The following is a 19,909-nucleotide window of genomic DNA, read 5'->3' as shown; positions in this document are numbered from 1 at the left end:
ATCATTACTGTATTATTATGGGTACTGACAGACTTCAAACACATCGTCCAAAAGCCAATTGTAAACTGCATTGTTCCAGATTGTTCCATTGCATGTGTGACAGGTGATTTCGAAGGTTGATTTGGGATTTTGTTAGTGAACGAACTGTTGCTTTTCTATGATAATCCATGATAGTAGATCATGATAGTAGATGTAATGGGGAATATAAAAAAAAAAGTTAATATTCAGTTAAGAATGATTAAAACTTATTATGGCTGCAATGCCCCTATTGGGATAAGTGTCATCAACAACCGCTGAATAGCATAGCGCTACATACAATAAATATTACTATAAATATTTATATTCATGAAATCACAATTGCAATATAGGAAAACACAGTTTAGCCTTTTGTTAATCCACCTGTCGTGTCAGATTGTGAAATTATGCTTTACAGCGAAAGCAATCCAAGCGTTTGTGTAAGTTTATCGATTGCACGATAAAACATTATGTACACTTAGCATCAGGTAGCTCGGTCACTAACATCAGAAAATAAATCAAATTAATCGTTTACCTTTGATGATCTTCGGATGTTTTCACTCACGGACTCCCAGTTACACAGCAAATGTTCCGTTTGTTCTATAAAGATTATTTTTATATCCAAAATACCTCCATTTGTTTGTCGCGTTATGTTCAGAAATCAACAGGAAAGAGCGGTCACGACAACGCAGACGAAAATTCCAAATAGTTTCCATAATGTCCACAGAAACATGTCAAACGTTTTTTATAATCAATCCTCAGGTTGTTTTTAAAATATATAATCGATAATATATCAACCGCAAATGTCTTTCACAGTAGGAGAGGGGAAAACAATGGCTGTCCAAAGTCTGTTGCGAAAGCAAAACTCATGTGACCACTTGAAGCGATGTTATCGTTCTGGCTCCTTTTTCAAAATAAAAGCCTGAAACTATGTCTGAAGACTGTTGACACCTTGAGGAAGCGATAGGAAGAGGACTCTGGTTCATATCCCTTTAAATCCAGCAAAGGGAGGCTATGGAACATGGAGTTTTCAAAATAGAAGCCACTTCCTGTTTTGATTTTCCTCAGGGTTTCGCCTGCAATATCAGTTCTGTTATACTCACAGACAATATTTTGACAGTTTTGGAAACTTTAGAGTGTTTTCTCTCCAATACTAATAATAATATGCATATATTAGCAACTGAGACTGAGGAGCTGGCCGTTTACAATGGGCACCTTTTCAACCAAGCTACTCAATACTGCCCCTGCAGCCATATGAAGTTAATGCAACTGCTGTGTCAGATTTTTTTTTTACTTTACGGAAAAAGCAAACCATGCAATAATCTGAGACGGCACTCAGAAAAGAAAAAAAATACCTGCCATGTTGGAGTCAACAGAAATCAGAAATAACATTATAAATATTCTCTTACCTTTGATGATCTTCATCACAATGCACTCCCAGGAATCCTAGTTCCACAATAAATGTTTGATTTGTTCGATAATGTCCATTATTTATGTCCAAGTAGCTACTTTTGTTAGGGCGTTACACAAATCAAAACGCTCGTGCAGGTCCAGCATAACGTCGGACAAAAAGTTCTATTACAGGTCGTAGAAACATTTCAAACTAAATATAGAATCAATCTTTAGGATGTTTTTATATAAATCTTCAATAACGTTCCAACTGGAGAATTCCTTTGTCTGTAGAGAAGCCATGGAACGCAGGTCGCTGTCATGTGAAATGCGCGTTGAACAGGACCTGGCTCTCTGCCAGACACCTGACTCATTCAGCTCCCATTCAGCCCCACATCACAGTAGAAGCCTCATTCAAGTTTCTAAAGACGGTTGACATCTAGTGGAAGCCCTAGGAAGTGCAACTTGATCCATATCCCACTGTGTATTCAACAGGTGCTGGGTTGGAAATCGACCAACCTCAGATTTTTCACATACTGTTTGGATTTCTTCTCAGGTTTCTGCCTGCCATATGACTTCTGTTATACTCACAGACATCATTCAAACAGTTTTAGAAACTTCAGAGTGTTTTCTATCCAATACTAATAATAATATGCATATATTAGCAACTGGGACTGAGGAGCAGGCCATTTACTCTGGGCACCTTTCATCCAAGCTACTCATACTGCCCCTTCCAGCCATAAGAAGTTATTAACACAATGTTAAGCATATTTGTTTTGCCTTTCTGTAATACACATGATTTCCAGAGTTCTATTTGTGACTCTCGGGGTTGATGTTCACTAAACTCGATGCAGTATGTTATGTATTAAACTAATATCTGTTGATAGCGATTGACGCCAGACTGGCTGTACAAGGACCGAGGACACCGATTTGTTATTGTATTGATGACCTTGTGTGATTCTGAACACTCTGATTCTGTAGCAGCTGGCAAAGTTGTCAGTGTCTTTTGTTTTGATTGTGTTCAAACCTCTCGGGCTGATGTTTACAGAACATTGGTACTGTGAGATTCAAATATAAGGGCCTGCTGAAAGAAGGTGAGTTAGACATTTTCTCTGCTTCAGTGCAGTGTCAGTGTCTCCCTGTTGCAACTTGTATTAAACCAGGTTGATTTATGATTGACAATATATTTTGTTCACCTGAATATCCCCTTTACAGTAGATCATGATAGATCATTTATATGATAGTAAACTGTTCAATTCTTCCTCTATTCTGTCTAGCCCTCCTATAGGTGTTAAATTTTCCACAGTATATTATCTTCTATCCCATAAGTATATCAACTCCATTCCTCCCATTGAAACCCAGGTGGTACTCCAGTGGTGGGTTAACAAGTGCCTCCAGTTTGTGACTCACTCACCCGTGAGACCTGGCATTGTGTGGAGAACACCACCTTGGTGAAGGGGTCAGACAGTCCATTGTCATCTGCTGCCACGATTCCACGCGCCTGGTAGATATGGGCACGCAACTGGAAATAGCGGCTGTCTGGAAATACAGGAAAGCCGGAGAAACTCATTAAGATGTCAGATTCAAATAATGGGTGTGTAGTTTATCCACTTTGTGAGTGACAAATTGCAACAGGTTTGTGTATATAGATATGGTATTTAATTTGTTTTACATTGTTGTTGCTGAGAATTTTCCTGCACCAGTTATCTTTGTCTCAATAGATCTCACACTTAAACTATAGACTACTATAGCCTATAAAAAGTAATTTCCAGTTGTTTAAAAAAAAAAATCAAATCCTACTGCAGGATTATTTTACTTGTGCAACGAAACTAGTCAAATTAAGAGCCGACATCTGTACGTGCATGCCAATGTAAGAGTGTGTGGGTAAATAACAATATCTTGACCATTACTCCAAGAGGGAATTCCCCCTTAGGCCGAGGGTGACACTGATTTTGAAGTCGCAAGGCGGGGCTACCTCATCACGAGACCAACTCATGTCCACTACATGTGTCAGGCTGCATATATGTGTGAGTGAGTTTGAGTGTGTGTATTGCATCCGAGGAAGACATCAGAGGTAAAGGTGGAACTCTTACCCTCGCAGGAGAGTTTGATGGGGGCCATGTTCATAGGGACAGGGATGATGCCCATAGCCTCCTCGTACACAGGCTTGAACTCAGCTGGCAGGCTGGTAACACAGTTCTTGGAGTATTTGGTGATACCAAGCCATAGATACACCTCCAGCTTAGCAAATATCTCCCCCACTGGGCAACCTGGAGCCTAAAGACACAAGAGAACTTTGATTTGGAGTTTGTTCCACACAGGAATACAAAGTTCTCGAAATTCCATAGAATAACATTCAAATGTAATATGATACTTATATGAATTAAATTAAACAGTGATACATATTGTACATTAATACAGTTAGTATAGAACACCATATAGAGATTTGGGAGATACCTTCAAGTACATGGTGGTGAGTTTCCCACAGTCTTTCCCCCTTTCCTCCTCCACCAAAGAGAAGAGGATAGAGTGGGAGGGGATCCTGGCAAAGGCCACCCGTTTCCCTACACTCATCATCCACACAAACACATCTGGCAGGGTGCTCTGAGGCTGCAGATAGAGAGTGAGAGAGAGAGAGGCAGACAGGCAGAAAGACAAAAATAAAAATAGAGTGAAAAAAAAGTCCCACATAGAAATAGTTAACATCTAAATGTCAGTAAGAGCTGTTGATCACATGAGCACTTCCTCACTGTCTCCTTACTGCTGTACTGTTTGCTGCTCCTTGGCTACCGGCCCTGCCCAACATTTTGAGTGTCTTTTTACTCTTAATAACTATTTAATCAAACTCTTTATTTAACAAGTTTAGCAACGTCCTAGTTTTGTCCTCACACAACTTTTTTTATTCAACTTTTTCACCCCGGGTGCTTTATCTGAACATAGATCTGCAGGACCTCCAGATGATGCCGTCTCACTGCAGTTGCTGTACTCTTAATATATAGGAGAACTATCGATACGGTGAGGATAGCCGAGTTGCAAGCTCGGCTTCAGATGCAGTCGTTAGGCAAAGGCAATTGAAGTGTAGGAAAGGATGATACAGCGTCTGTGCCACCAGTAAATACAGGTAGTAGTGATAATCCCCCTGCACAGTCCACGCAGCCGGACATGCTGTCGGCATGCTCAACTGGTGTCGCTCATTCAGCCGACAGAAACTTTCAACCAATTTTCCCCACTAAGCAAAGAGTCGGTTTCAGAGCCCGAGCCTTCTCCACCCATTACGGGGTCTGAGCCACCGAAGCCACCCAACATTAGTTCTGACACTGAAAACCCTAGTCATTGGCATCTCTATTACTCGCAATATTAAGCTTTAAAAAAATCATCCAGCAATCATACATTGTTTACCAGGGGACAGGACTACCAACATAAAGGCTAATCTGAAGATGGTGCTGGCTAAACCTAAACTGTCAGGTGTAGATTGTATAGGGATATTGTTATCCGCGTCGGCACCAACAATGTTAGGATGAAACAGTCAGAGGTCACCAAGTGCAACATAACATTAGTGTGTAACTTAGTTAGAAAGATCTTCCGAAGCCATTTCTTCCACCCCAGTAGCCGGACACTGCTCTAATCTGGAGGAAGTTTTGCCGCCGTGTCAGCTCTCCACAGCCGACTGGCCAGTACTAAGCAGAGTTCCATCCTGAAGGGTTCTCCCCCTTCCCTGGAGAACAGAGCTGATCTCGACCCAACCAACCAGCCATGGAGGTACGTCACACACCGTGGAAGTCGAAGAAGGCGTGCTCTGGCAATGGGACTCTCCATGGAGATGTTGACACAGACCAGAAACAGCTTTGCCGCGCTGGATCCAGAGGTTCCTTGGTGGCTTCCCAATCAAGATCGGATCTGGAGGTACCTGCGTCTTCGTCCTGGGTTCTGTCTCCCTCTCCGGTGGCTTCTACCTCGGGTTCAGATTCTCGGAGCTCCCAGCCTCACCAGACCGTGAGGCTGCCTGAGAGAGACAGGCCCACTCAACATCACCAGCTGTCATCGTAGGCAGCACTATGGTGAGAAATATCTCGGTCCCCAAGGCAAAAACCCTGTGCTACCCAGGAGCATAAGTACAGGACATAACAAGGCCGCTTCCAACTGTTCTACCACAGATGCCCGGGAGCTGACACTGTTGTAGTCCATGTGGGGTCAAACGACATCAGGAGGGCTATTTCAAAACATTTGACAATGGATTTTGTCACTTGATTGAGTCTGTAATACCATCATGTTTTAAGCAGACCACAGTCCCAGTGCCCAAGAACACAAAGGCAACCTGCCTAAATGACTACAGACCTGTAGCACTTATGCAATAGCCATGAAGTGCTTTGAAAGGTTGGGAATGGCTCACATCAACACCATTATCCCAGAAACCCTAGACCCACTTCAATTTGCATACCGCACAAACAGATTTACAGATGATGCAATCGCTATTGCACTCCACACTGCCCTTAACCACCTGTACAAACGGAACACTTATGTGAGAATGCTATTCATTGACTACAGCTCAGCGTTCAACACCATAGTACCCTCAAAGCTCATCACTAAGCTAAGGATCCTGGGACTAAACACCTCCCTCTGCAACTGGATCCTGGACTTCCTGACGGGCCGCCCCCAGGTGGTGAGGGTAGGTAGCAACACATCTGCCATGCTGATCCTCAACACTGGAGCTCCCCGGGGTTGCGTGCTCCCTGTTCACCCACGACTGCATGGCCAGGCACGACTCCAACACCATCATTAAGTTTGCAGACGACACAAAGTGGTAGGCCTGATCACCGACAACGTTGAGACAGCCTATAGGGAGGAGGTCAGAAACCTGGCCGGGTGGTGCCAGAATAACAACCTATCCCTCAACGTAACCAAGACAAAGGAGATGATTGTGGACTACAGGAAAAGGAGGACCAAGAACACCCCCATTCCCATTCTCGTGCCAAGTCTAGGACAAAAAGGCTTCTCAACAGTTTTTGCCCGAAGCCATAAGACTCCTAAACAGGAAATTGCCACCCGGGTGATGCAGTGGTCTAGGGCACTGCATCGCAGTGCTAGCAGTGCCACCAGAGACTCTGGGTTCGCGCCCAGGCTCTGTCGCAGCTGGGTGCGACCGGGAGGACCGTGGGGCGATGCACATTTGGCCTAGCGTTGTCCGGGTTAGGGAGGGTTTGGCCGGTAGGGATATCCTTGTCTCATCGCTCACTAGCAACTCCTGTGGCTGGCCGGGTGCAGTGCACACTAACCAGGTCGCCAGGTGCACGGTGTTTCCTCCAACACATTGGTGCGGCTGGCTTCCAGGTTGGATGCATGCTGTGTTAAGGAGCAGTGTGGTTTGGTTGGGTTGTGTTTCGGAGGACACATGGCTTTCGATCTTCGTCTCTCCCGAGCCCGTACGGGAGTTGTAGCGATGAGACAAGATAGTAACTACTAACAATTGGATACCACGAAAAAAAGAAAAAAAAACTCCTGAACAGGTAATCAAATGGCTACCATTGGCTACACAATTTGCATTGTGTGCCCCACCCAACTGCTACTCTCTGTTTATCATATATGCATAGTCACTTTAACTATACATTCATGTACATACTACCTCAATTGGGCCGACCAACCACTGCTTCCGCACATTGGCTAACCGGGCTATCTGAATTGTGTCCCACCACCCACCAACCCCTCTTTTACGCTACTGCTACTCTCTGTTCATCATATATGCATAGTCACTTTAACCATTTCACTTTAACTACATACTACCTCAATCAGCCTGACAACCAGTGTCTGTATAAAGCCTCGCTACTTTTATAGCCTCGTTACTGTATATAGCCTTTCTTTTTACTGTTGTTTTATTTCTTTACTTACCTATTGTTCACCTAATACCTTTTTTTCACTATTGGTTAGAGCCTGTAAGTAAGCATTTCACTGTAATGCACTGTTGTATTCAGTGTACATGACAAATAAACGTTGATTTGATTTGATTTAAAGAACTGATTTTAGCATTAACAGTCTCCAAATTATTTTATTTTTTTATGTATTTGAATGCAAATGGTCCAGTACCATCGTTGTGCCGCGGGTGTGAAAGATTCAGCAGACTGCTGACATTACACATCTGGCCAAAAGACTACTGTAGCTCTGCTGGAGTCACTTTAATTGATAACTTTGACTTTTGAAAAAGATGATTCTCTCCAGGAATGATGGAGTCCATTCAAATCATATTGGCTCCTGGACTCGTGTCCACGCATTTCAAGGCTGCGTTAAAACAACGACTGGTAAATGATCCAAGACCAGCTCAGTTAATCCCTACCATTGTGACAATGAGTCATCATAATGCTGCATCAAATGTACATGATCTTAGGGGCATTGGAAAACAATGTAAGTAATTTAATTTATGTACCCCTAATGGCACCGAATACATCTGTTTATCCTACAGTTATTGTAAGCAGTAATCATGAGCATATAAACCAGAGTTACATTGATAGCACTGAGGCAGTGTGCAATAGTAGGAAGACCACTTTATGCAGCTCACCCTGCACTATCAGCTCCAACATAAATAACATGAGTAAGTCTACCTCTGATAAGCTTCTCAGTAACGCAATAAAAACAATCAAGCAACCCAGTAAAATGCTAAAAATAGCCCTTTGGGCTAGGGGGCAATATTTTGATGTCTGGATGACAAGCGTGCCCAAAGTAAACTGCCTGTTACTCAGGCCCAGGAGCTAGGATATGCATATAATAGGATAGAAAACACTCTAAATTTTCTAAAACTGTTGAAATAATGTCTGTGAGTATAACAGAACTGATATGGTAGACAAAAACCAGAGGACAAACCATCCAGAAATTCAGCCAACCACTGATTCCAATGCCTGTCATTTTTAATATGAAGGGAAAACCTCCCAGATTGCCATTCCTATGGCTTCCACTAGATGTCAACAGTCTTTAGAAAGAGTTGGAAAAATGAGCTAGAATTTGTAGTTTTTCTAGGTGGCTCCCATTTTGGCTGTAGTGTTTTCACGCGTGAGGATTAGAGCGAGTACGTTGTTGTTTATCTTCAGTAAAGACAATAACTATTCTCCGTCTTAAATTTGATCATTTATTTACGTATTAGGGTACCTGAGGTTTGATTATAAATGTTGTTTGACTTGTTTGGAGAAGATTATTGGTAACGTTTGGGATTCATTTTGTATGCATTTTGAAGGAGGTAAACCGGTGGATTATTGAATGAAGCGCGCCAGCTAAACTTTAGGGATATTTTTGGGGATATAAAGAAAGACTTTATCGAACAAAAGGACCATTTGTGATGTAGCTGGGACCTTTGGGAGTGCCAACAGAAGAAGATCTTCAAAGGTAAGGCATTTATTTTATCGCTTTTACTGACTTTCGTGCCTGGCTGATTGGAAAATGTTTTTAATGCTTTTGTGTGCTGGAAGCTGTCCTCAGATAATCACATAGTGTGCTTTCGCCTAAAAGCCTTTTTGAAATCTGACACAGTGGCTGGATTAACAAGAAGTTACACTTGTTGAATGTTAAATATGACTATTTCTGTCATTTGAATTTCGCGCTCTGCAATTTCACCAGATGTTGTCGAGGTGGGTCGCTAGCGCCACGTCTAGCCCAAAGAGGTTTTTAACATATGTAGTCTACGAAACAAGGTCCATGAAGTCAATAACTTGCTTGTAACAGATGCCATTCATATTCTGACTATCTCTGAAACTTACTTACAGTAGATAATACCTTTGACGATACAGTGGTAGCAATACATGGTTAAAACATCTACCCGAAAAGACAGAAATGCCAACGGAGGCGGTGTTGCGGTCTATATTCAGAACCACATTCCTGTAAAGCTTAGAGACGATCTAATGTTAAATACTGTTGAAGTAATATGGCTACAGGTTCATCTGCCTCACCTAAAGCCCAGTCTTGTGGGAAGCTGCTATAGACCACCAAGTGCTAACAGTCAGTATCTGGATAATATGTGTGAAATGCTTGATAATGTATGTGATATCAACAGAGAAGTATATTTTATATGTGCTTTAAATAGACTGGCCATCATCAAGCTGTCCACTCAGGAAAATACTTCAAGCTGTAACAAGTGCCTGCAACCTGGATCAGGTTGTCAGTCACCCTACCAGGGTATTTACAAACAGCACAGGAATGAAATCAACATATTTGCTGTGCACATTAAGTGCACATTAATCAACATTTCAGTAAAAGTGCCGGTTTTAGCCAGCCGGCTAATTTTCAACCGCAGTCCCTGGGCAGGCTATTAAAAACAATTACAATATAGACAATAGCAACATAGAACAAGCAAGACATAGCATACAGACAGAGCAACATAAAACAAAAAGCAGCAAGACAAAATTCATAAAAGCAACAAAGTGTTTCCACACCTCACAAGCTACAGACAACAGACAACATGGAGAGCGGCAACACACAGCTAGGGACCATGTTCACAAATCTGATTGACCTTTAGTCATGTCTTCAAGCATTTTGTGAAAGTGTGATATGTGGTGCAGTTATGTGTGTCTGATGGCAGTGTATTCCAGACATGGGAAGCTCTCACAGAGAATGCAGATTTACTAAAGGTGCTTTTCCTTAGTGGAACTATACAGTCACCTCTCATGGCAGACCTTGTGGATCTGCTGCCATATGTCTGGGTTTTCTGTTTAACAAAAATATTGAGTGGAGGGGGAGCCAGGCCATTGAGGCCATTGAGGATCTTGAATACAATTGAGCAAGTTGACATGACTAAACTGCTTGGAGTAACCCTAGATTGTAAACTGTCATGGTCAAAACATATTGATGCAGTAGTAGCTAAGATGGGGAAAGTCTGTCTATAATAAAGCGATGCTCTGCCTTCTTAACAACACTATCAACAAGGCAGGTCCTACAGGCCCTAGTTTTGTTGCACCTTGACTACTGTGCAGTCGTGTGGTGAGGTGCCACAAAAAAGGACTTAGGAAAATTGCAATTGGCGCGGCTGGCCCTTGGATGTACACAGAGAGCTAATATTAACAATATGCATGTCCATCTCTCCTGGCTGAAAGTGGAGGAGAGATTGACTTCATCACTACTTATTTTTAAAGAAGTATTGACATGTTGAATGCACCCAGCTGTCTGTATAAACTACTGTCACACAGCTCGGACACCCATGCATACCCCACAAGACATGCCACAAGAGGTCTCTTTAGTCCCCAATTCCAGAACAGACTATGGGAGGCACACAGTACTACATAGAGCCATGACTACATGGAACTCTATTCCACATCAAGTAACTGACGCAAGCAGTAAAATTCGATTTAGAAAACATTTTAAAATACACCTTTTGGAACAGTGGGGACTGTGAAGCATCACAAACCCTGGCACACGCACACACACACACGCACACACACACACGCACACACACACACACACACACACACACACACACACACACACACACACACACACACACACACACACACACACACACACACACACACACACACACACACACACACACACACACACACACACACACACACACACACACACACACACACACACACACACACACACACACACTTAGTACTGTAGATATGTGATGGTATTAGTGGAGTAGGGGCCTGAGGGCACACATTGTGTTGTGAAATCCGTGAATGTATTGTAATGTTTTTAAAATTGTATAAAGTGCCTTCATTTTGCTGGACCTCAGGAAGAGTAGCTGCTGCCTTTATGAGAAAAAACAATGACTGCATTTTTGTCTTTTGAGTTTCTATTCATGGAATCTATGCAGCCTACTAGGCCATATACAGCATTCCTCACTGAGTTCCCTGAATTCCTTTTGGACTTCGTAGTCATGGCAGATCATTTTGAGGCCTACAATATTCACATGAAAAAGTCCACAGACCCACTCCAAAAAGCTATTGGAGCCATCATCATCGGACAAAACCCACTGTCTCCAAACCTACGCATAGCCACATTCAAACCCTGGATCCATGTTGTCCCATGGAATACATATTGTGGATCTAAATGACCGGTAGTGTAAATACAAAATTATGTGGAGTGATGTAAAGCTCGCCGCTATTGGAAACACGTTCTCTGAAGTGATGAATCACGCTTCACCATCTGGCAGTCCGACTGATGAATCTGGATTTGGCGGATGCCAGGAGAACGCTACCTGCCCAAATTCATAGAGCCAACTATAAAGTTTGGTGGAATAGGAATAATGGTCTGGGTCTGTTTTTCATGGTTTGGGCTAGGCCCCTTAGTTCCAGTGAAGGGAAATCACTACAGCATACAATGACATTCTAGATGAGTCTGTGCTTCCAACTTTGTGGGAATAGTTTGGGGAAGGCCCTTCTCTGTTTCAGCATGACAATGTCCCTGTGAACAAAGCAAGGTCCATACCGAAATTGTTTGTTGAAATCTGTGTGGAAGAACTTGACTGGCCTGCACAGAGGCCTGACCTCAACTCCATCGAACACCTTTGGGATGAATTGGTACACCGACTGCGAGCTAGGTCTAATCGCCGAACATCAGTGCCCGACCTCACTAACATTCTTGTGGCTGAATGGCAGCAAGTCCCCGCAGCAATGTTCCAACATCTAGTGGAAAGCCATCCCAGAAGAGTGGAGACAATTATAGCACCAAAGGGGGCACCAACTCTTTATTAATACCCATGATTTTGGAATGAGATGTTCGACGAGCAGGTGTCCACATACCTTTGGTCATGCAGTGTCTCTCTTCGATTTGGTCCTGCCGTACATACCGACCCATAAACTATGATCACAAGACACATGCCTCCTTATTGTCCCTCAAATTTCTAAGCAAACAGCTGGAGGCAGGGCTTTCTCCTGTAGAACTACATTTTTATGGAATGGTCTACCTAACCAGGTGAGATACGTAGACTCGGTCTTGACCTTTAAGTCTTTACCGAAGACTTATCTCTTCAGTAGGTCCTATGATTGAGTGTAGTCTGGTCCAGGGGTGCGAAGGTGAATGGCAAATGACGAACCACCCTTGCTGTCTCTGCCTGGCCGTCTCCCCTCTCCACTGGGATTTTCTGCCTCTGAACCTATTAAGGTGGCTGAGTCACTGGCTTACTAGTGCTCTTCCAGCCGTCCCTAGGAAGGATACATCACGCCAGGTTTTCTTCACTATACTCTACTTGAGTGGGTTGAGTCACTAATGTGATCTTCCTGTCCGGTTTTGTGCCCCCTTGGGCTAGTGCGGTGGAGGAGATCTTCGTGGGCTATACTCAGGGTTGTCTCAGGGAAGTAAGTTGGTGGTCTGTTGATATCCTTTTAGTGGTGTGGAGGCTGTGCTTTGTCAAAGTGGGTGGGGTTATATCCTGTCTGGATGGCCCTATCGGGGGGTATCATCAAACTCAGTGTCCACAGACCCCCCTGTGTCTCAGCCTCCAGTATATATGCTGCAATAGTCTATGTGCCAGTGGGCTAGTGTCAGTCTGTCCTATTTGGTGAAATTGTCCTCTGCCTTATCTGGTGTCCTGTGTGAGCTTAAGTATGCTCCTAATTCTCCCATTTCTCTCTCTGTCTCTCCCCTCCCAGAGGACCTGAGCATTAGGATCATGTCTCAGGACTATCTGGCCTAATTACTCCTGGCTGTGGCATCTTTGTGGCATCTGCTGATGTAAAAAGTGCTTTATAAATACATTTGTTTGAATTCGATTGAAAGACCCAATCCCACCCCTGCAAAGTCCTCGCTTCGACTCACTTCTTTTGTCAGGAGTTGTAGCCTCTTTAGGATCCTCTTGGCGTCTGTCAGTCTTTCCTTCACTGTACGTCTGGTCACCTTCCGCTTCACTCGCAGAGACTGCTTGGCTAGGACAATCTGGGGAAAGAGATATGTATATATTTACATAAAAGAAAAGATAAACAGTACATAATTTAACATTATTACACCACTACATATCTACAATACAAAATGTATAATACCACCATACAACAATATTACAATGTATGTGTGTGTAGAGTGTGTATGCATGTGTCTGTACCTGTGTGTGTCTCTTCATAGATACCATATCACAGGATAGAAACATAGTATCAATATAATCAGTGAGAATTGTGTTTGTAATGTGGATTGAGATAATAACGGATGAGATTAGTGGCTCATGTTTAAGCCTCACTCACAATGTTCTTCTTGATAAACTCCTTGCGGAACTTGTCCAGGTTGTTGCGCTTCGCTGGTGTCTTCCTATCTGAGTTGGAGTTGTACTGCCTTCAGGGCAGAGAGAAACATGGTCATTTTTATTATTAAATTGTTTTATTTATTTAACCCTTATTTTACCAGGTAAGCTGACTGAGAACACATTCTCATATAAAGCAACGACCTGGGGAATAGTTACAGGGGAGAGGAGGGGGGATGAATGTGCCAATTGTCAGCTGGGTATGATTGATAATGTCAACTAGGTTGTTGTGGTCAGAGAGACGTCGTAAATTCCTGAGGATCTCCTCATGGACACACAGTATAGAGAGAGTAGATTTTCGTGGAGAACAAAGGAATTCCTTCCACCTCACAGAACTTGAGGTACGAACAAATTTCAAAAAAGTATTTAAAAAATATATATAAAAGTTTGGTTAAGAATCCAGCTACGAACTGGTCCATTTGTCACAACTTGGGGAAGCTCATTGGAGACGGTGTGGCCACATTACCATAACGCTGTTTATATAATAGCCTCAGATATGAGGTTTAGATCTAATTGTTGTATGAGATGAATGAGTGAGTATGATACTGTTTGTAAAATTGTGTAATGTGATTTTGGACTGTTTAATGAAGGAAAAAGGGGATTGGAGTTAACTAAATCAGAGGACCGCCCCTGAGCCCAGTTAGGGTCAGGCGTCCTGGGACAGCCCTTTTCTGCCTTCCGAATAAAACCCCCACTCGGGTTTTCGATCAGCAGACCGAGCTTACCTCAATTACGAGATGGCTAAAGGTTGCAGACCATGCTTTTCTCCATTAGGAGGAGACAAAGGTTGTAGGCCATTGCTGAATATTTTAACCGTACCACGTGGTTAAACTCTTAGACTATCGATACCGACAGAATAAGAACAAGTCTTTGATATTAATTACTAGTCTGCAGCTAGGAATTCGGTATCATTGAACGCGAAGAACGACAACCACCAAAACATTCATTCTATAACGACACGAATGAATGTCACTCTGAACTATCCCCTCTAACCACAACCGAGAGAGAGGGGGGAGAGACGGACAATTCTACAAAAGAAACAAACTTTTCACCAGCTGTCAAGACGACACACTGAGCGTAAATATATATATTGATTGCAATTGTTCCCGAATGAGTGAGCGTTCATGTGCAAAGGATTAGCATTTCAATTGTTATAATTATAACTCTGTAGTGACTTCTTAGTCGACCCCCACTTCTCCTTTTGTCTAACAAGCCGCCATGCCGGTTTAGCCCACTAGGGCACATTCTCCTATCATTTAATGTAACCATGTTTACTGTTTGCTTATGCATTTCTGTGAATTACTTAGTTAGTAATACATAAATGATTTAAGACAATTGATGTATGGATGACTCATAGTGAAGACTGGGTTCGTGCAGATTTACGATGTTTGGAATGAGACTAACGTGAGGTAAAGTAAATAATGAATTAATTCAAAGACTAATTGATCAGATAAAATATCTGAAAAGTTATTTTAGGAAATTATAACTTTGTAATCTGAATATTTTTCCTTGGTGCCCCAACTGAGTTAATTACATTTACATGATTAATCAGTTGATCGCGTAATACTAATTACAGAGAATCTTCGATGAAAACTATGTCTTCAGTTTAATGATAGTAAAGACACGACAATAAACATTTAAAAGCATCATGGTAACCTACTGTAAGCAATTGACTAAAAGGCTACAGGTTGTCCACTTGATGTTTCCAAATGCTGAGATGGTATTGTAGCAACTCACTTGCAACTCGTGACAAACTCCAAAAGCACCTCCCCTAAGCGCTCCTTGGCATTGCTCCTTGGTCTCTTTAGAAGTTTCTCCACCTCATCAATGCCATATTCCTAATGAAGAGGGAACAGCCCTCAACATCAGTATCTTTGCGGCTTCCAGGGAACCAATGGAGATCAGGTCACAAGTTAAGCACAGGTTACAGTATTTAGATCTGAGCACTTACCAGCCTATCAGCCATCTTGTGCAGCCAGTTGACATTGTGGTAACGGAAGCAGTGGTCCTCAAAATGGGTCCACAGAAACATACAAGGCTTCTCATATGTCATTGGGACACAGCTAAATGATCTGTAAATGTAAAAAATAAAAATAAAAGATTTACACTGCCCTGGTATCTATCTGGAAGATTGGCTGGGGTGCATCCATTGTTAGTTTGTCTGTTGATAATTGATCAGATGAATAAGACTTTGAGTTACCTGTCATACTCAGTAAACTGTGGTCTTCTTGGAGCAGTGATAGAACTGTCCTGTGACCCAGGGATTGGAATATCCTCCCTCTCCAGTTCATCTTCTGATGATTCCAACAGAGACTGTCTCTCACTGCTTAGATCCTCTCTGCTCTGACTCTTTTTTGGATTCACTACCACCTCTGCTGCCTTACCGTAGTTCCCTGTTCACATCCAAAAATACACAACACACAGAATATATCTCAGTGAAAAGACCTTGACAAAATCCATGTTTGATAGAAAAACAATTATGGGCACTGAAAAGTTAACCTGTATTGCAACACTTCAAGGTGGATGTAACTGTACCACCAGGGGCAGATTTCAGTAATGTATTTCATTACATAGGTTATAGTTAGATGATTCCTAATTAACTTGGCACTAATCCCAGCAATGTCTAGTTTCTTATCTTGAAAAAGTGGGCAAAATGTCACAGTATTACCAATGGACAACTCAAAGGTCACTGGCTTGCTTCCAATGATGGGATCAATCATGGTCACTTCAAAGAGGGATGCGAATAGCAAAAATTCATCCTTTTCTCCTAAGAAATTCTGTAAGACAAAATAAGACAAGTTGTAACAAGAACACAAGAAGAGGGGTTTTAAATACTCAAACTTAAACAATCAGGCAGTAATAATGCAGCAAATGGTATGTCAGCGTGGGTTTATTATCGTGTTCAAGTTTCTGGGAGATGTAGGCGGTGCTGACCTCAGGCAAGGGATGAATCTCCTCCACCTCCACAGTCACAGCCCCGGGTACCTCTGTACCTGCTTCCTCAGACTCCTCTGTAGGCCCACTAGGGCCTGGTGCTGCTACACATCACACCAACAACAACAAATCACCAAAGCTCGCAGAACAACCTATCCCTTCCTATACTTAGCCTTTAACTGATGGCACTGCACTATACCATAAAACAACATCGCACAGATCAACTAACAACATACTACACTGCAATCCAAAATACAACAACCATTGTAACTTGTACAATAACTGTTTGCTACCTTCTTGCTTCTTTTCCTTGGACTTCCGGCTCTTCTTCTTGAGGGAGAGCTTGCCAAGGGCGCTCCTGGCACCGGCTGTGGCCTTGCTGTTCTCCACGGCAGCATTGTTGGGGGAGGAGTAAACCTCCACGCTGAGGGACAGTAGCATGCGGCCCCGGTAGAAGATGCCCTCGCTCAGACCTTCGTTCAGAACCTGGTGGATGTCGCCCAGGGCAGAGTTCTGGGGGGAGCCGTACAGGTTGATCCAGGACGGGCCAAAGGTGGGGTTGAACCCTGGAGAGGATGGAAAGGATGAACCCAGGGAGACCACACCAGAGAGAGGGGAAGGATAATGTCATTACTGAGAGATACAGTATAATTGACAGATGGATGTTTACATCAAATTTGTAATAGACAGGACTAAAGACGGTAACACCTCCTACAAATACCATCTCCATAATGCATTATAAGTGCATTAATGTTATGAGCTATGCATAATGCAATATAATACACAGCATAATAATACCGTAATGTAATTATATCATACAGCATTATGAACGGGCAAAATGTTGCCTAATTAACATTGTGATACATATTTGTTGACGAAGAGGGTAGAATGTGAATGTATCCCTTGATAATAATTTTTACAAGGCATTATGACAGTACACATTGTATTATACAGTAGGACAAAAACGTATTTAGTCAGCCACCAATTGTGCAAGTTCTCCCACTTAAAAAGATGAGAGAGAACTGCAATTTTCATCATAGGTACACTTCAACTATGACAGACAAAATGAGGGAAAGAAATCCAGAAAATCACATTGTAGGATTTTTAATGAATTTATTTGCAAATTATGGTGGAACATAAGTATTTGGTCACCTACAAACAAGCAAGATTTCTGACTCTCACAGACCTGTAACTTCTTCTTTAAGAGGCTCCTCTGTCCTCCACTTGTTACCTGTATTAATGGCACCTGTTTGAACTTGTTATCAGTATAAAAGACACCTGTCCACAACCTCAAATAGTCACACTCCAAACTCCACTATGGCCAAGACCAAAGAGCTGTCAAAGGACATCAGAAACAAGATCTGCTCTACCCCCATGCTTCACAGTAGGTATGGTGTTCTTTGGATGCAACTCAGCATTCTTTGTCCTCCAAACACGACGAGTTGAGTTTTTACCAAAAAGTTATATTTTGGTTTCATCTGACCATATGACATTCTACCAATCTTCTTCTGAATCATCCAAATGCTCTCTAGCAAACTTCAGACGGGCCTGGACATGTACTGGCTTAAGCAGGGGGACACGTCTGGCACTGCAGGATTTGAGTCCCTGGCGGCGTAGTGTGTTTCTGATGGTAGGCTTTGTTACTTTGGTCCCAGCTCTCTGCAGGTCATTCACTAGGTCCCCCCGTGTGGTTCTGGGATTTTTGCTCACCGTTCTTGTGATCATGTTGACCCCACGGGGTGAGATCTTGCGTAGAGCCCCAGATCGAGGGAGATTATCAGTGGTCTTGTATGTCTTCCATTTCCTAATAATTGCTCCCACAGTTGATTTCTTCAAACCAAGCTGCTTACCTATTGCAGATTCAGTCTTCCCAGCCTGGTGCAGGTCTACAATTTTGTTTCTGGTGTCCTTTGACAGCTCTTTGGTCTTGGCCATAGTGGAGTTTGGAGTGTGACTATTTGAGGTTGTGGACAGGTGTCTTTTATACTGATAACAAGTTCAAACAGGTGCCATTAATACAGGTAACAAGTGGAGGACAGAGGAGCCTCTTAAAGAAGAAGTTACAGGTCTGTGAGAGTCAGAAATCTTGCTTGTTTGTAGGTGACCAAATATTTATTTTCCACCATAATTTGCAAATAAATTCATAAAAAATCCTACAATGTGATTTTCTGGATTTTTTTTCTCATTATGTCTGTCATAGTTGAAGTGTACCTATGATGAAAATTACAGGCCTCTCTCATCTTTTTAAGTGGGAGAACTTGCACAATTGGTGGCTGACTAAATACTTTTTTGCCCCACTGTACATGGGTGGAAATGGGGGGGACCAGGGTTCCTGGAGTGAAATCCCAGGGAGAACCCTGGGAAATCCTTTTGTCATGCAAAAATAAATGGCCATTTTACATTGAATTCAATTAGTGAAATAATTTTGATGCGTAAGAATTGGTTCCCAGAGTATTTTTTTCCCATTTCCAACCCTGATGATACATCTTTATCACCAGTTATAAACAACCGTGTTGTGCATGCATAGCATTATGCATAATACAATATAAATGTGCATTATAAAGAAGTTATTATAAGGTATTACTTAAGACAATTCCTATATTTTTCCCCCAAGAAAAACCTGTATCATTCTGTCGATAGTAGCTTTGGACCGCAACATGGATGTTGACAAGACATTGGGCTTAGATGTATCATAGTATGTGCGAGGCTCCAGTGCCTGGCGTCTGAAATCAATACAGACCTAAAGTATACCGTTTCACCCCATAAACCTTTCCTGTCAACAAAGGCATATTCATAATCTCCAAGAACAATACTTACCACCAGGCAACATGTTAAACTCTGACTCATTAGATACATTTAGATGATATAAGTTGTATCAAAACATGCTTAGTGCTGTTAGAAAGGTAAGAACTGTGGGATTCTGATACAAGTGTCACCCACAACTTGACTATTACAGAGCCAGAGCAACAGCAGGCAAAGAAAAGCATTTATTTTAAAAAACATTTTAGTTAAAAAAATAATAATAATGTTATTTTGTCCCTATGTTGGGGAATAAAATATTTGAAAGTCTAGGTTTTAAATAAAATATCTCACTAATTTAGGGTGACCACATTTAAAATACCAAAATGGGGGACAGCAGGATGATATTGTGGGACATTCGTTGTCCAGTGTATCCAACATGAATCATTTTCAGACGCAGCACTCCCCCCTTTGGAAGATGCATAAAATGCAGACATATATTGCAACGTCTGCCTATGCCCAAACATAGTAAATATTTTTTTTAAATAATAGACACCCTCAAACCCCAAATAAGGCATACCAAATTTCAAAATGATAATTCTTCACGTTTTGCTGTGAAACATC

The 19,909-nt window shown here is 42.2% G+C and overlaps 1 protein-coding gene across 2 annotated transcripts in view; it reads right to left on the bottom strand.

The window, feature by feature from the left end:
• The window catches only part of fer1l4 (fer-1 like family member 4), a 106,828-nt gene that overhangs the window by 59,733 nt on the left and 27,186 nt on the right, over positions 1 to 19,909 (bottom strand). For both annotated transcript variants that reach the window (XM_020484052.2, XM_031824689.1), the window contains exons 15-25: positions 16,840 to 17,112; positions 16,547 to 16,650; positions 16,281 to 16,389; positions 15,813 to 16,005; positions 15,564 to 15,684; positions 15,350 to 15,450; positions 13,557 to 13,644; positions 13,141 to 13,257; positions 3,862 to 4,014; positions 3,498 to 3,681; positions 2,819 to 2,943 (exon numbers count right to left, since the gene is read on the bottom strand). In XM_020484052.2, the coding sequence (XP_020339641.2) occupies positions 2,819 to 2,943; positions 3,498 to 3,681; positions 3,862 to 4,014; positions 13,141 to 13,257; positions 13,557 to 13,644; positions 15,350 to 15,450; positions 15,564 to 15,684; positions 15,813 to 16,005; positions 16,281 to 16,389; positions 16,547 to 16,650; positions 16,840 to 17,112 (1,568 nt within the window). The remainder of the gene's footprint in view (positions 1 to 2,818; positions 2,944 to 3,497; positions 3,682 to 3,861; positions 4,015 to 13,140; positions 13,258 to 13,556; positions 13,645 to 15,349; positions 15,451 to 15,563; positions 15,685 to 15,812; positions 16,006 to 16,280; positions 16,390 to 16,546; positions 16,651 to 16,839; positions 17,113 to 19,909) is intronic.

The sequence above is a fragment of the Oncorhynchus kisutch genome, linkage group LG5, assembly GCF_002021735.2.
Source record: "Oncorhynchus kisutch isolate 150728-3 linkage group LG5, Okis_V2, whole genome shotgun sequence".
In the NCBI taxonomy this organism is placed as follows: domain Eukaryota; kingdom Metazoa; phylum Chordata; class Actinopteri; order Salmoniformes; family Salmonidae; genus Oncorhynchus; species Oncorhynchus kisutch.
This window is presented reverse-complemented; position numbering and strand designations above follow the sequence as displayed.